The sequence below is a fragment of the Myodes glareolus genome, chromosome 22, assembly GCF_982192425.1.
Source record: "Myodes glareolus chromosome 22, mMyoGla1.1, whole genome shotgun sequence".
Classification (NCBI taxonomy): Eukaryota; Metazoa; Chordata; class Mammalia; order Rodentia; family Cricetidae; genus Myodes; species Myodes glareolus.
In genome coordinates, this window is record NC_142047.1 from 11381062 (window position 1) to 11397000 (window position 15939).

Genomic DNA, 15939 nt, shown 5'->3' on the forward strand with positions numbered 1-15939 from the left:
GATATGGCAGCTCCAATGGGGGGCGCGACCCACAGGTTGAGAACCACTGCCGTAGACAATCACGACTACTCAGAGTCATGGAAGGAACCACCTGTGCCGAGCCTGGAGGACAGCATCCAACACCAGAGTGTGCCTTGGACTTCACAGGCTTCTGCCTCCCAAATGCTGAGATCATGCATAAGCCAACATGCCAGGTTTTATGTGGTGCTGGGTACCAACGAGGATTCATGAGTTCTACATGTCACCCTAGTGAGCGACATCACCAGACCAGCTGAGACAAGCAAGCATTGGGATGTAGCCCAGACTGGCCCACCCCTCACTCTATAGACCAGGCTGGCCTTGAGCTGACTGTCTTGAGACCTGTCTGTCTGTATCACCCAGTACTGACATTAAATGTGCATGCCACCACACCAGCACCAGTTCCTAAAAATAAACATTGTTGTTTTCCAAATAGCAATAACAGTAATGGGAGTGGCGTACAGTCATGGTGTAGAGTGGACACCACGCTAACGGTGCACAGCGCACTCGTGTAGCGTGGACACCCCGCTTACAGTGGTGCACAGTACACTCGTGTAGTGTGGATGCCCCGCTAACAGTGTGCATAGTACACTCGTGTCACGTGGACACCCCGCTTACAGTGGTGCACAGTACACTCGTGTAGCGTGGACACCCCGCTTACAGTGGTGCACAGTATACTCGTGTAGTGTGAACGCCCCGCTTACAGTGGTGCACAGTACACTCGTGTAGTGTGGACGCCCCGCTAACAGTGTGCACAGTACACTCGTTTCGCGTGGACACCCCGCTTACAGTGGTGCACAGTACACTCGTGTAGTGTGAACGCCCCGCTTACAGTGGTGCACAGTATACTCATGTAGCGTGGACGCCCCGCTTACAGTAGTGCACTGTGCAAATGTTCATCGTGGGTCTCATCACCTGGAGCTGTACTTTGCCGCATGATGCTGCCTCATCCATGAGTTACAGAATTGCCCTTTCAGGCTGTAGTGTGTCCACATGACAGCTTCAGGCCACAGCAGTCAAATTTAAATGAAGTCAGAAAATCAGCTGTTTTTGCAACTGTCTTTAACGCTCGGGTTCTCCCACCACCTGTGTCCCCTTGGGCATGTTTGTGGCTATGAGAACGCTTGTGCCCTTTGGCTCTGTTCAGCTAGATTAGTGGTCTCTACCGGGGCATTCAGTCCACCTCTGCCTTCGCAGGAGAGGGGCCACACTGCGTATTTGTTCATCGTTAGCTGCACACCCAGTGGCTGGATTCCTCAGAAACTGCAGCTGCCTCTTGCCTAGAATGGCAACAGGCTAAATGCTGCTCTCCAGACATGGAGTGGATGTCCTGGCCCCACCTGAGTTTCCATCTGGGTGTCTGGGGCTGTAAGAAAGACAAGATACAGTGAAGCCAAGGCAGCCTGGCTTTCTTCCCTGAGCTACACTGCCACCCAGGCCTCATCCAGCCTACATAGAAAGTGGCATGGTTATCTTTTTCCAGCCTTCTCTTGGTCAGAATAAGTAAGGGAAATCTGGAAACAGAAGGTGGACATGTCTCATCAGTTGGAAATACAACTAGGTACTAGCAGTAGTTAGTATTCACTGGCAAAAAATACCTCAAACTGCCCCAAAGTGCTCTACCAAGAATTAGAACCAGGAGGTAACTGGCATGGCGTGTTGGTAACTCTGTTTCCCAGTTTGGAGTCTGCGGGAGAGCAGCCTTATCTGTAGTAAGAAGTATTCATGGTTCTTAGTCTGTTCCTCGTGCTCCTTACTTCTCCCCCCTACCTCCCAGGGAATACCCTGCCTGCCTTCATCAAATTCTCAAACCAAGTCATGCCTCAGGAAAAAGCGTAAGAACAACTTTTTATATTAAACACTAAGATGTTCCTGTCGTGACTGTGCGTGCTTGTTTTAAAGTAGAATTTATACCCTGGCCGTTAGAGAGATAGCAGTTTAGCAAGTGTGTCAAAAAGAAACTGTTTATACAAAACCTCCCTGAGCTGTCTCCAGCTACTGCTGATTCTGGTTTCTCTGCCTTCGGAAGCCTTCACCCTCTCCACAGTTCACCGGGCAGCCGAGCGCTCGGAGTGAGGCGTCATTCTGCAGTATTTCCAGTGTGTTCTCTTGTTTATGTTACTAAACTAAAGTTAGCCCAGATAGGAGCGGGCTAGAAAGTGGTGACCACGGCTTGAAAACAGGAAATTTTAGGCTGTGTGTGTTTGGAACAGACGGTCGTAATGATAGAGCTGGTGGGTGGAAAGCCCCACAGAGCCTGCCTTTTCCTTATTTTGCTCCAGGAGAGAAGACAAGGCTTCCTGGAAAACACGTGAGGGTTTTTAAAGCGGGCTTTGCTTTCGTCCCTGGGCGTGGATAATGTGTTTTTCTCACTTTCATTTACACTTGGAACAGTATTTTGGAAATTTAGTCGTTTTAATGGAGAAAGCAAATCCCTAGGCACGGACTTCATGTTTTTAGATATGCAAACATCTGAGCGCACGACTGCTCGTGGGCGCGGCTTTTAAAGTCAAGGATGTTAGGTGGGGGAAGGGGGGCTGCGCTTGTCTATTTTAAGTGTTCCCCAGCTTTGCTTGTTTGTTTGTTTTTAACCCCTGAGCCCAGTCCTCAAAACCACATCTTTGTTTAAGCCATTTCCTGGCTAAGCTGCTTCCAGATGTATCCTGGAATTCTATATTTGAGAGAAACTTTAAATTCGTTCACTAGTTGCAGAGGAACAAGAAAATGATATTTCCAGGCAACACAAGCTTTTCATTTTATGTACACTGCTCCTAGATTTTTTAAAAAAATATTCATTTTCCTTTTTAAAGTCTTTTTAGGCATAAACTTAAAATACATAACATTTCGATTATAAAAGTAATAAATGGAAGATCATTAAAAAATCAGATTATACTAAAGTCTATAAAATAAGATGTGCAGCTTGTCTGAGCCTCTGACCCCTGTGACAGAGTCATCACCGTCACCAGTGGGATACGCATGTTTTCAGATGGTTTTTCTAAACACTTATGCGTGTGTGCAAACCTGTGTGTGTACAGATGTGTGTGCAAACCTGTGTCTGCAAATGTGTGTGTGCCAACGTGATTTCAGACAACTGGAGCCGTGCTTTATGTACAGTTCTGCAGCTGTTGTTGCTCTGTTGTTGTTCGAGACAAGGTCTCAGTCGTCGATACTGGCCTGTAATTCGCTATGTCTTTCAGTCGGACTGAATTTATGGCAGTCCCCCTGCCTCAGTTTCTCAGGTGCTGGGATTACAGAGAGACATGAACCATGCCACTCCTATCATTAAAAATTCAGTGCTAAGCCAGGCATGGTGGTGTCTGCCTTTAGTCCCAGCACTCAGAAGGCAGAGGAAAGTGGTCCTCTGTGAGTTCAAGGTCAACCTGGTCTACAGAGCTAGTCCCACAACAGCCAGGGCTCTTACACCGAGAAACCCTGTCTCACAAAAAAACCAAAACCAAAAACAGAATATAAGTGTTCTCACACACACAGAATACACAAATACACTCTTAATCTCATTACTCAGGAGGCAGAAGCAGAGGCAGGTGGATCCCTGAGTTCGAGGCCAACCTGGTCTACAGTGAGAGTTCCAGGATTGGCAGAGGTACACAGAAAAACCCTGTCCCATTTAGCTGGCTGGCTGAGAACACTAGGCATGGTTGCCAACACCTGAAATTCCATCACTTGGGATGTAGAGACAGGAACATAGCTAGTGAGAGGCAGCCTGAGCTACATGAGACTGTTTCAAAATCCTGAACCACAACAGCACAAACTGGTATCTTCATGACGGTCCCCAGATTCCTAGACTATGTGTACAGTTTGCATTCTCTCCACCAAAGAACCTGCCATGCGTTCATAGTTTGCCCCCCACAGAGAGAGTATCAGTTGTGTGATACCTTTTAGTAGACCTCAAAACAAAACCAGCTCCGCTGCACTTTTTCCCCAGGCCTTCTCAGGTAAACGCAGGCTGAAGAGATGTCTGTGGCCATTTGTGTCTCATTCACAGAATCTTTGGTGGACTTCGGCAGCCGCCGCGGGTCTTGGAGACCTCCCCTTAGCTCCCATGAGCAAACAGGGTTGCCTGTGGCTCTCTGGGGCAGTCTCCAAGAGCATAGAGAAGCGGGAGGCATGGCAGGTGAGGCAGTCGGGGCTTTTTAAGCGATGTCTTGATGTGGGTTTTGAAGGAAGTTGATTATCAGGTGAGGATATAGGTCTTTGGAAATGCAAACAAAGAGAAAATGCAGTGTGGTGGGGTGGAGGGCAGAGCCTGGTTTGGAAGACACTGGTTCATGTGCCGTCCTTAACATCCACTTGGACTTCGGTAATTTAGACTTCCGGTTTCTTTCACTGAGGTCTTCTCATTAAGTTCACTGGCTCTCTGTGGTGATTTCTGGTGGGCAGAAAACACTGGATCGTCTTATCAAGGCTTTCAAGTTCTTAATAATTTGTGAATTGTTGATGATACAAAAAAAATTACCAATAAAATAATGGGTCTACATTTAGTTGGGAAAAATAGCTGAGAAGCATTTGGGGAAAGTGCTGGGTGTCTGGAAGCCAGCTACCACGTACGCCACAAACCTGCGCACGTCACAGGTAAGCCGTGACGGTGTTGCTGTTCCGAAGGCCTCACTCACTGCTCTGAGCAGAGTTCTCCAGTTATTTCTATCCACGGGGGACTTGAGTGTGTGACAGAAAGGGTGGTTTTCTTTAAAACTGAACCCAAGCTCCACTCGGGCGAATTAGGCGTGTTCTGTGCACTTGCTAATAGCACGGGAATGGTGTGGGCTAGTCCAGGTGGGAATTCTCGTCCCTCCTGCTGGATGGCAGGACTCCATCTCTCCGTTGTTGCTGATGCGTTCATACTGTTTAGTGGCTTCTCGAGAAACTGATTCTCAGATCTCACCAAAGTGTTGTAGGTGTGCCTGAATGCAGCTGAGCATTGCCTCGTCTGCTTAAATGCAGAAAGTGTTTATACAGACGGTTCCTTTCAACTGAAGTTCGTAGACACCTCTTGTATGTTTGGAGGTTGGAAAACAAATTAGTTGAGTATTGCTGTACCCATCCTTTCCTGAAAGTCCTTGACAAGGCCAGGCCATTTGTGCCCGGGACAGTATCCTTGAGATGTGTAGGTCATAATAGAGCACCCATATCCTTAGCCTTGCTTCAAAGGGTTTGAATACCTCATTAGCAGTGGCTGATAGAAACTCCCTTTGGGGCAAGGTGAGAAGACAAGGCTTCCCCAGCCCCCAAGTGGTTCAAATGTAAGACTACCAAACAGTACGTGATTCAAAGGAGGTGAGAATGGGGGGTTCCAAGCCAGTCCAGGGATGTAAGGCGTGTGTGTGTGTGTGTGTGTGTGTGTGTGTGTGTGTGTGTGTGTGTGAAAGAGAGAGAGAGAGAGAGAGAGAGAGCTGAGTCCAGGGATGGATCGTGTGTTAAAGCACTGCATGTGTTGGGGCCCAAGGCAGAAACGAAGACTGCGAACCTTTGGGGTGTGGCTGGGGGCTGGGTTATTATGCCCTGTCGGAGAATTTGGGCTCTCTCCTGTAGCATGCAGTCACCCAGTAAGCAAAGGAGTCGGTCCCAGTGTGACCACTCAGAGCTTCATCCGTATGCAGTCGCTGGAGTTGGGACTGTGTTGTTTATTCAGCTTGAAATTGGAGTAACTATTGTAAGAAATGATAATAATTTCATAAATTGTTAGTAATTATTCTCAACTAACCTTACGGGTACTGCTCCATTGCCCATACATCACGAACATCTAATAGTTAAAGTGGTTTTTTCATGAGATTTGTATTTCAAATTAATCCGAGCGTTTGATTTTGAAGGTTTCGTGAAAACTGTCTGCTCTGTGTGTTACTCAGGCAGGGCTGGAAGGCGGCCTACAGCTGTCTCTGGGGCTACCGAGACAACGGGATAAAAATAGGACAAACTTTAAGAATCCCAGATATTTTCAGATAACAAAGAGTGACTTATGCGGGCTGTTTTGTGCTCGGACAAGACAGAGAGGCCTTTGTGCCGTGGTCAGCAAGGGAGCTGATGTCAGATCTCTTGTCAAGCATCGAGCTTTCTTCTGTGGCTAAATTGTGCTCTGTCCCACAGTCCAGAGAGCCTTTGTATCTGCCTTGTTAAAGTGTGCGTTTATGTAATTGCTTTTGTTTCCCCATCTCGTCGGTGCCAGAGTCAATGAGAGTGACTCATTTTGTGGCCGAGACAAACGTTCACATTTGGACCGTGTTAAAAATAAATAAATAAGTGGCAGGTGCTGCCTGGCTCGGTTCTGTGTTTCAGTCCTGCAGTTCCTGTCTTCGGGGTTCATGTTTGTCTGGCGTCTACTCAGCTCCCGTAGCCTCTGGTCCACTGTGGCCAGTGCAGATTCTAAAGACTCTGGATGCTAGCGACAGCAAGGGCCAAACGAGGGAAGCTGATTAAGCAGGATACAGAATGTCATCCTTCAAGTGTCTCCAAGGCACACAGGAAGACTCCCAGCCCGCTCTCCTCTGGGTTGTAGTTTTCCCACCACACTGGCGTGTTTTGGGCCAGTTATTTTACACGTGTTTTTTTTTTTTTCCATATGTATTTCCTTTTCTCACACCAAAGAGGTTTGGAAAGCACTGATCTCATTTTAATGAGGCCGTAGAGTGCATTTAATATTCCCCAAACTGTACAACTTTACTTCCTCTGGACGCTCTGAAGGTGGCCACGGAAGGAAAGGCATAGGTTGAGGAGGGGAAAAGAATAGAATAGATGTTTGAAAAGAGAATCTGCAGAGTTTGTCCTCTCAAAGACAGAGGACGGAAGTGGTAGATGATACAGTGTAAAGCAGAAAGGCTAGAGAGGACACTTGCAGGGTCGTAGGCAGGACTGGGAGCTGCTTAGATGGGCAAGGACTTGTCATGCGAGCGTTTGGTCCGGAGTTAGATCCCAAAACCCATGCAGAAAAGCTGGGCATGGTGGGATGCGCCTGTAAGCCCAACCCTGGAAGCGAAAAGAGAGGCAGATCACAGGGGTTCACAGGCTGGACAGCCCAGACTCCTTGGCAAGTGCTAGACCAGTGGGAGACCAATCTAAAAAGTAAAACATAAGAAAGAAGGTGTGCAGTGTTTGAGGGTGACACCCAAGATTGATCTCTGCCCTCTGCATGCACGCACACACACATGTGTGTACACACACCTTAAAAAGATCAGGTGAACTGTGCAGACCCAGCAGGGGGCTTGGTCATGTGGGGCTAATGACTCTCCACAGCCCAGCAGCCTCTCCCAGATGCAGTTTAGAAGCAGATGCCTGTACTACCTACCCTGAGCCACTGGGGAGTGGGTGAATTATGCTTAATGAATTATGTAGTAAGGCATTTCAGAAAGATTTCCTTGCGAGCCATTAAAATTTTAAAAGTCATTTCTGTATTTAAAGACAGAACCTCTTCAGTCTGGAGAAGTCACTGGGCAGAGAGAGGTTCCTGGGATGGCCTTGCATAATAATAACTGTTTTCATCCTTTCTATTTCACTGTTGCTGGGTCAGGCTTACTGTGTGGGGGCGGAGCCACGCAGAGTCTTGCCTGCACTGTCAGACCCTGACTAGGGTGGCTGTTGTTTATTTGAATTAAATACGTGGATTTTTATAATCAGTGCTACATTCGTGTGTTTCTGTTGCCTTGGAATTTCCTGTTACTTGGAACATCCACAGAGCTCCATGCTGCCTTCTTCTGGACACATTCTTTACTCCTTTGGGAAGTTCATCTAAAATATTGATGTTAGGGGATGTGGATGTAGCTTGCTTGATAAGAGTGCTGGCCTGACATTCAGGAAGCCCTGGGCTTGGTCCTCTGCGCCATATAAACCAAGTGTTTACATGCTTACAATCCCAGAACACAGAAAGATCAAGAGTTCAAGGCTAACCTAGGAAACATGAAATCCTGTTTCCACAAAAGAAAAATCAAATACTGATACTTAATTGAATATTGGAGGCTGGAGAGATGGCTCAGAGGTTAAGAGCCCTGGCTGCTCTTCCAAAGGTCCTGAGTTCAGTTCCCAGCACCCACATGGTGGCTTACAGCCATCTGTAATGAGATCTGGTGCCCTCTTCAGTCGTGCCAGCGTACTGCAGGCAGAGCACTGTATCCATAATAAATAAATAATAATCTAGAAAAAAAAAGAATTGTATGCTGGTATCTTTCATCCCAGCACTTGGGAGGCAAAAGGCAGGTGAATCTCTAAGTTTTGTAGAGTGAGTTTGAGGACAGCCAGGGCTACACAGAGAAAACATCTCAAAAAAAACACAAAAAACAAAAAAAGAATTGCATTTTTTTTTTCCTGGAGGATTACACATAGTTTTCTGTAGTTGGGTCCCTGTCCATTTCTCACTGTTGCTATGGGTGCTTTGCCAGCATTGTTATGTCCTGACGTGTTTGCATGGATGTGAAATGTTTCCTTCACTGTTGGCAATTACACTCTCTGGGGCCTACAGGAACTCATTGACTGATTAACTCATAGATTTTTTTTTCTTAATTCACCTAATTGATATAATTTGAAATATTTCCAGCATTTTAATCTTAGAGTTATGACCCAGATGGAGTCATTTGTGAGTATGGTATGAGAATTATTGAATCCTGCCATGTAGGTTGCTTGCCCCCCCCTGTCTTCCCCTCAGGCCTTTATGTGCTTTCCTAACTCCTCCTTCTAAAGTTATTATAAAATGGTTGATGTAGAGGCTAAGCCCAAGGTAGATACTAGAGAAATGGGTATTATATTAGTTTTTATCCTCTTTGCATGTATTTTCAGAATAAAGTGAAGCTGTTTTTAGGTTGGTACTGTAGTGCCTGATAGTTAAATTTGCCAAATTTGTGTTACACAGAAGGTACAGAGCGCTCATCATTTTGCTTTTGGTGGTTTTAAACAAGAGGTACACACATCAGCAGGTGTTAGTGAAGACGCAGGAGTACTTGAGTTGGGGAACACACGTCTGTAGGTGTTAATGAAGACACAGGAGTACTTGAGTTGGGGAACACACATCTGCAGGTGTTAGTGAAGACGCAGGAGGACTTGAGTTGGGGAACACACGTCTGCAGGTGTTAGTGAAGACGCAGGAGGACTTGAGTTGGGGAACACACGTCTGCAGGTGTTAGTGAAGACGCAGGAGGACTTGAGTTGGGGAACACACGTCTGCAGGTGTTAATGAAGACACAGGAGGACTTGAGTTAGGCACCGACTTCCGTCAGCAGCACAGTCGCGAAGCTCACTCTTGATCTGATGAGACCACAGGAAACCAAACTCCTACTGGGTGATGGGTGAACCGTGAAAACACGGCGCATGGGGCTGACTTTGTCCCACTCATTACTGAAAATCTGTGCACTGTGTGTGGGCAGAGTTTTCCGAAGCTAAGACATGGGCACGCTGTGACACTGAGCCAAGCTGTGGCCACGTGTGATAGCCCTAGAGCTGCAAAAATGCGTGTTTCAGCCCTCCCTGTTCGCAGAGTGCCGTCGTTGGGCATCCTGTCTCCAGGGTTTGTTCTGGAGTGTGTCTGTGTCCTAGGAGGTGACTGAGGTGTACTGACTTTTACTGCTTAGCTGTCTATGCCAGAGAACAAAACTCAGAGCAGTGAGGCTTGGTTTGGGTTCCAGGGCCAGATTGAGGGGATCAGAGCTAACAAAGAAAACTGTCTGCCATCTAGTCCTGCTTTACCTAATCCATATAGTCTTTAGAGAAGGTGGCGGTAAGAATCACAGCCTCTTCCAAAAGACTTTTTGATTTATTATTTAATTTTATGTGTGAGTGTTTTGTCTGCATGTGTATATATTCATCATATGTGTGCTGGTGCCCTTGGAGGCCATAAGAGGGGTTGGTGGATCACGTGGAACTGGAGTTATAGATGGTTTGAGCTGCCACATGGGTGCTGGTACTGAACCTGGGTCTTTTGTAAGAGCAGTCCGTGCTCTTAACCACGGAGTCATCTTTTCAGCTCACCCAGCCTTCTTCGGGAATGGTATTAAAGATATAGAGGAAGGAAATATTGAGTATAGTGTTGTAACATGAGGGCCGGCTTGTTGGGGTTTCTGTCCCGCCCAGTACCCCACAGCTGGCAAGCCCCAGGGAAAAATCAATCACACAGAGATCTCTATAAATTATAAAGCTGATTGGCCCATTAGGTCAGGCTACTTATTAGCTCTTATAACTTATGTTACCCCATTATCCTTATCTACGTTAGCCACATGGCTCTGTACCTTTTCCAGCGGGGCAGCTTACATCTTTTCTCTCCAGTGGTCTGGGCAGAACTGCGGAGGGAGCTTCCTGCTTGCCAGAATACTCCCAGTCTCTTTGCTCCACCTCTACTTCCTATCTGGCTTCCCGCCTATACTGCCTGCCTGGTCAATCAGCATTTTATTAAAATATGATTGACAGAATACAGACAATTCTCCTGCACCATACTGTGTGTGCGTGTGTGTGTATGTATGTGTGTGTGTATTGGTGTATGTTTGTGTGTCAGGAAGAGAAATATGACAATTCAGGAATACAACTCTGTAGTGTTAGAACATCAGGTAGTATGTGTTTAGAATGGAACCCCAGGGAAGCAATCAGGGAAACACCCAAGCCCTTTCTCCCTCCTCTGTTGTCACACTCTGAGAAAACAGATTCTCTAGTTTAAAACCTTAGAAAGAAGCACCATTAGTATATTCTCTTGTGCGTAGAGGTGGAGACAGTGTGCATGTGTGTCAGCTCATGGAGGCCCAAGGAGGCCATCAGCCACCCTTCTTTGTCACTCTCTTCCGTATTCCTTTGACACATGGTTTCTCACTGACCCCAGTGCTAGGCTGGTGGCCAGAAAACCCCGGCCACCCTTCTAGTCTCTGCCCCTTATAGCTGGGGATAAAGATGCACACGTGGTCACGTCCAGCTTTTTAGATGGGTGTTGGGGACCTGAGCTTGGTCCTCATGCTCGCCCAGCACACTCTGCCCTACTAAACCATGTCTTTGACATATTAAGATATGGAAACCCACTATTTTTCAAAGTGGTAAAATAACTGGCAGCTTTCCATTTTAGCTAATTTTAAGTAACCAGTTCAGTGTTGTTAAATACATTCACGTTGTTATACACTTTGACCACTTCTCTAGAACCTTCTCCTCTTCCCCTTTCTGGAACAGCTGCACAACCACTGTTCTACACATACTGTCTGTCTGGATTTAACTACTGTGTGTGCTTCATATCACAGGATCACAGCGTTTGCCCTGTGGCTTCTTTCACCTAGCATAACGTCTGACCTGATTCTCTGGCTGATGCCGTTCTCCCAACACTGTTCCTCGAAACGATTTTATACTTGACTTCATTTGTTGTGCTATGGAACCGATAGAAGATATTACAACTTTTTCAGACAATGCCTTTATGAATGGTCCGTCCTGATGGCAAATGGGTGTGTGCTTGTTCCTAGGCATGGAAGAGAAGGTGGTTTGTGTTGCGCAGTGGCCGTTTGACCGGAGACCCCGATGTCCTGGAGTATTACAAAAACGACCACGCCAAGAAACCCATCCGGATTATTGATTTAAACTTATGTCAGCAAGTTGATGCTGGGCTGACGTTCAACAAGAAGGAGTTTGAAAACAGCTACATCTTTGATATCAACACCATCGACCGGATTTTCTACTTGGTGGCAGACAGTGAGGAGGACATGAACAAGTGGGTCCGTTGTATCTGTGACATCTGTGGCTTCAATCCCACAGAAGAAGGTAAGCCCAAAGGTTTCATTTTGTGGTTTTTTTTTTAAAAAATTTATTATATGTGTGTGGATGTTTTGCCTGTGTGTATGTCTGTGCACCACATGCATGCAGTGCCTGAGGAGACCTGAAGAGGGCGTCAGACCCCCTGGGACTGGAGTTACAGATGGTTTTGAGTGTCCATGTGCTGAGAATTGAAACTGGGTCCATCTCTCCACACCCAGAGCTTAAGGCTTTTATTAGTTTGAACAGTCCTTATTTTTTTTTTTACTATAGTTTAAGAAAGTTACAAAATTCTGTGTTCTTTCAGTTATATGCCTCATTATTTTGTTTTTGCAATAGGAGTTTGACACTTAGAGTGAGCACTGAACTCTTCAGGCAGTTTGGGGAGAAGTTCTACAGGTTTCCAGAGACTTAATTGGCGTGCGCCAGTGTCTCAGTAACTGTCCTCATGAAAACAGTGATAAGAACATTTTTAAACGTTGGCATTTTGCTGATTTGGGGAAGGGAACTGCACTTGCTGCAGTGTGAGCATGGGCCCAGGAGTGATGCGAGGTCAAAGGACACAGCTTGTAGAAGTTTGTTTTCTCTTCCCCATGTAGGAATCCTGGCGCTTTAATTCAAGTTGACGGCAAGTGCTTTTACCTGCTTTAGCCGCTTCGCTGGCCTGAGAACATTTCCAATTAATTTTTTTTGTTATAATACAAGAAAAAAATGTCCCATGTGTGGTAGGATGAGACATGCATATGTGTCATTACGCTTGTTGCTCCGTCCGTGATCATTGGCCCCTCCCACCTTCACCTCTTCCTGTCCCCTTCCTTGCCACAAGTGGGTCCCCTTGGACTTTGGGACTTAAATATCCCATCACCTCCATTTGCCCCCCTTGACCTTTTGACCTCGCCCCCTTCAGGTGTGCCCTTCCTAGTTTCCTGAAAAAAAAAAGACACGTTTTTAAATGCTCTGTCATAAATGTACTGAGTGGTTTTTTTTTTTTTAAATATTTAATGGAACGCTTTCCTTGGTTTTTAGATGTCAGGATTGGTTGGTTACAATCGTGTCAGCTTTTGCTCCCACATTGGCTTAACGAGGGTATTTAGGGATAGAACCTGAAGCTATCTTTCCAGTGGCAGAACTCTGAAGTCTTTAGGAATCAGTTAGCAAGATATTCGGGCTGAGTGAAACTTTCACCCTTTGTGTCTTCGCAACCACGCGTGAAGGGCAGAAGAACCTGAGCTGCGTAGAAAGTCATCGCTCCGATGTGGGCCGTGCGCTCTGTGAGCCTGTTGCCAGAGCAGCGTTGCTCATCGGAAGCCTTACTTGTCCATGTCCATTCCCTCGGTCCTCAGGTTTCAGTGTCTCTGATCCTTCTTCAGCTCCTGAAGCAGGATGGGAATTATATCTTAGATGCTATTAGTTCATGTTTTCACAGCTTCCTTCTAGCTGACTCCCCAAATAGCCGAGAGTCTTGATGTACTGTATTGATGTATAAGCTGAGTTTCTCAAATAAAGCTATAGAAGGGTGACCCGTTATTACGTCGTGTTAGAGGGAGCCAGAAAGAGCAATGTACTCTGTAATTCTACTTTTCAGTATGTGGTGGAAAACTGCAGAACATGCTTTAAAAACCAGCATTCCACATCCTCATGCATTGGTAGTGCATAGCTTCAGTGAATCTGAAGCTCTGTGTTCAATCCTAACAGCAGAGAAGAGCTTTGTGGCCACGCTTAGCTCGTGTGATCAGGACTGGATGTCTGCATTCTCCGTTAGGTTTGCCACCATTTTAAAAGCTCTCTCTCTCTCTCTCTCTCTCTCTCTCTCTCTCTCTTTCTCTCTCTCGTGTGTGCGTGTGCGCGCACTTGAGTGCACTCATGCAGGCACCTGGCTAAATTTATTTAATTATTTTTATTTATTTTGGTATTTTGAGACAAAGTTTCTCTGTGAAACAGTCCCGGCTGTCCTGGAACTCACTCTGTAGACCAGGCTGGCCTCAAACTCTCAGAGATCCGCCTGCCTCTGCCTCCCAAGTGCTAGGATTAAAGGCGTGCGCCACCACCACCACCACCTGGCTTAAATTTTATTTTTTTATCATAATTATTTGGATGATCTGCCAGCATGTATGTGTAGTAACAGTAGAGGCCAGGAGAGGGTATCAGATCCCTTGGAACTGAAATTGGAGACAGTGGTTTTTGTTTTGTTTTGTTTTGTTTTTTTAATTGCGGGCATTTCTCCTGCATATATTATTCTGCACCACATTCTGCCTGGTGCCTGTGGAAGTCAGAAGAGGGTGTTGGGTCCCCTAGGACTAGAGTTACAGACAGTTGTGAGCTACCATGTGGGTGCTGTATATCAAACCAGGGTCTTCTTCTATGCCTGCTGTTTCCAACCATACCTCATAACTAATCCCCAAACACTAATAGGTACTTTTGCCTTTCTCGGCTCTGTCCCTGAGCCCTGTGCTCTCCATTCAAAGGCTGGATATGCACTGTTCTCTGCTCAGACGTTGACTGATACCTCAGGATGTGTTTCTTCTGTTTGAGTTTCAAGCCAGATGTGGGAAGAAATAGATGGCCCAGACAGCAATGCCCCCTGGTCCCTGTGAGAATAGCTCATTTTCCCCTGAAAACAAAAGGAAGGGAAAAAGCTGACCTATGTTCTGATTCCAGGAACCCCTCAAAATATCATTTCTGTGTTATTTCCGCTGCCCCAGGTGACCGCTGCTATTATTGAACACGGAGAATGCTGGCCGGCTGTCCTGTTTTTCAGTTCTAGCGCATTGAGTTGTGTGTGGCTCCCACGGAGGCTTTCTTTAGTGGATTTGTGGATAGACTCTGGCTTGTTTTGTTTTTCTTGGAAATGTGCAGATTGACTTTTTTTGTTTGGGCGCACCAAGGTGGAAGCTGTTAACTCTGCTAAATAAACGCTGAGAGGGCCAGCCGGGGCTGCAGGAAGCTCTGACATCCAGCAAAACCTCTGGGCTAATTTTAGGGCATGCGCTTAGAAAGCCGCCAGGACTGCTTTTCTTGAAGCATCCAGATCATAGTAGTTTAGTTTTAAAGATGCAGTTCTCAGTTTGATATTCTTCCCTTTAGTAAGCTAGATACACTGACATTTAAGAAAAATAGACGCAGACTGAGGAGGTAGCTTAGTAGAGTGTTTGCCGAGCCGGTACAAAGCTCTGGGTTTGATCCTTCACACAGCGTAAACCCAACATTATGGTACATGCCTGTAAATTCCAGCATTTCAGAGGTGGGGGCAGGAGGATCAGAAGTTTAAGGTCATTCTTGCCTACATGGACATAGAAGATCCTTTCTCAGAGATGAAAAGGAAAGAGCTTGGGGCGGTGGATTGAGGGTGGCCCCCTTTTCATAAAGCAGTATTTAATAATCAAGAACACATAATACAAGCAAACCCTCTTACACATTATGTCTGTGTGCCACTTGCCGACCTGGTGCCTGTAGAAGTCAGAAGATGGAATTAGGTCCCCAGAACTGGAGTTCCAGGCAGGCGTGACCTACCATGTGGGTGCTGGGAATTGGACCTGGGTCCTCTGGAAGAGCAAATAGTGCTCTTAACCACTAAGCCTTCTCTCCAGACCCAGTAAAAAGAAACCTTTTTTTTTTTTTCTTTTCAATCTTTTTTTTTTCTTTTGTCACAGGTCTCAAACTCAGATTCTCCTGCCTCTGCCTCCTGGGTACTGGAATTTAAGGTGCGTGCCACCACACCCAGCTCTCTTTTTACCATTTTTCTTCAAGCATTATCTATTATTACAACGGTGTAGTCATAGGTTGTCAATGCATTGCTTCAAGGTTTTATGTGTGTTTATCTGCACACATATAAACATAAGTGTGCTAAAAAGTTCTAGCTCAGATTAAGAATTTCAGCATTCACATTCCACCAGGGAATCCTTTATCTAGAGATAGCCCTACCTCATGAACTTCGACGCCACCCCACAGTGGACTGTCATGCCATCAGGTCGCTGAATAAGAACGGCGGCATCTGTCAGCATCTCCTAAGGATTAAAAAGACTCCAAGAAGGTTTTGAAATCTGTGGGGAATAGAGGCTTGGAAAGTGAAGAGACACTTTGTACTTGAAACACAGCAAACAAGTTTTGAAGTGAGTGGTGCAGAGGCCTGCTTGGTTGATGAAGCTGTGGAAGCTGCAGTTTCCTTCTCTGGCAGTGACTACTGGGTCACAGATAACCTGCAGGGGTCATCTCCTT

At 46.1% G+C, this 15939-nt stretch overlaps 1 protein-coding gene across 10 annotated transcripts in view; it reads left to right on the forward strand.

Moving 5' to 3' along the window:
• The window catches only part of Gab1 (GRB2 associated binding protein 1), a 112262-nt gene that overhangs the window by 66214 nt on the left and 30109 nt on the right, over positions 1–15939 (forward strand). For all 10 annotated transcript variants that reach the window (XM_048447538.3, XM_048447540.3, XM_048447539.3 and 7 more), the window contains one exon: positions 11439–11733. In XM_048447538.3, coding sequence (XP_048303495.2) covers positions 11439–11733 — 295 coding nt within the window. The remainder of the gene's footprint in view (positions 1–11438; positions 11734–15939) is intronic.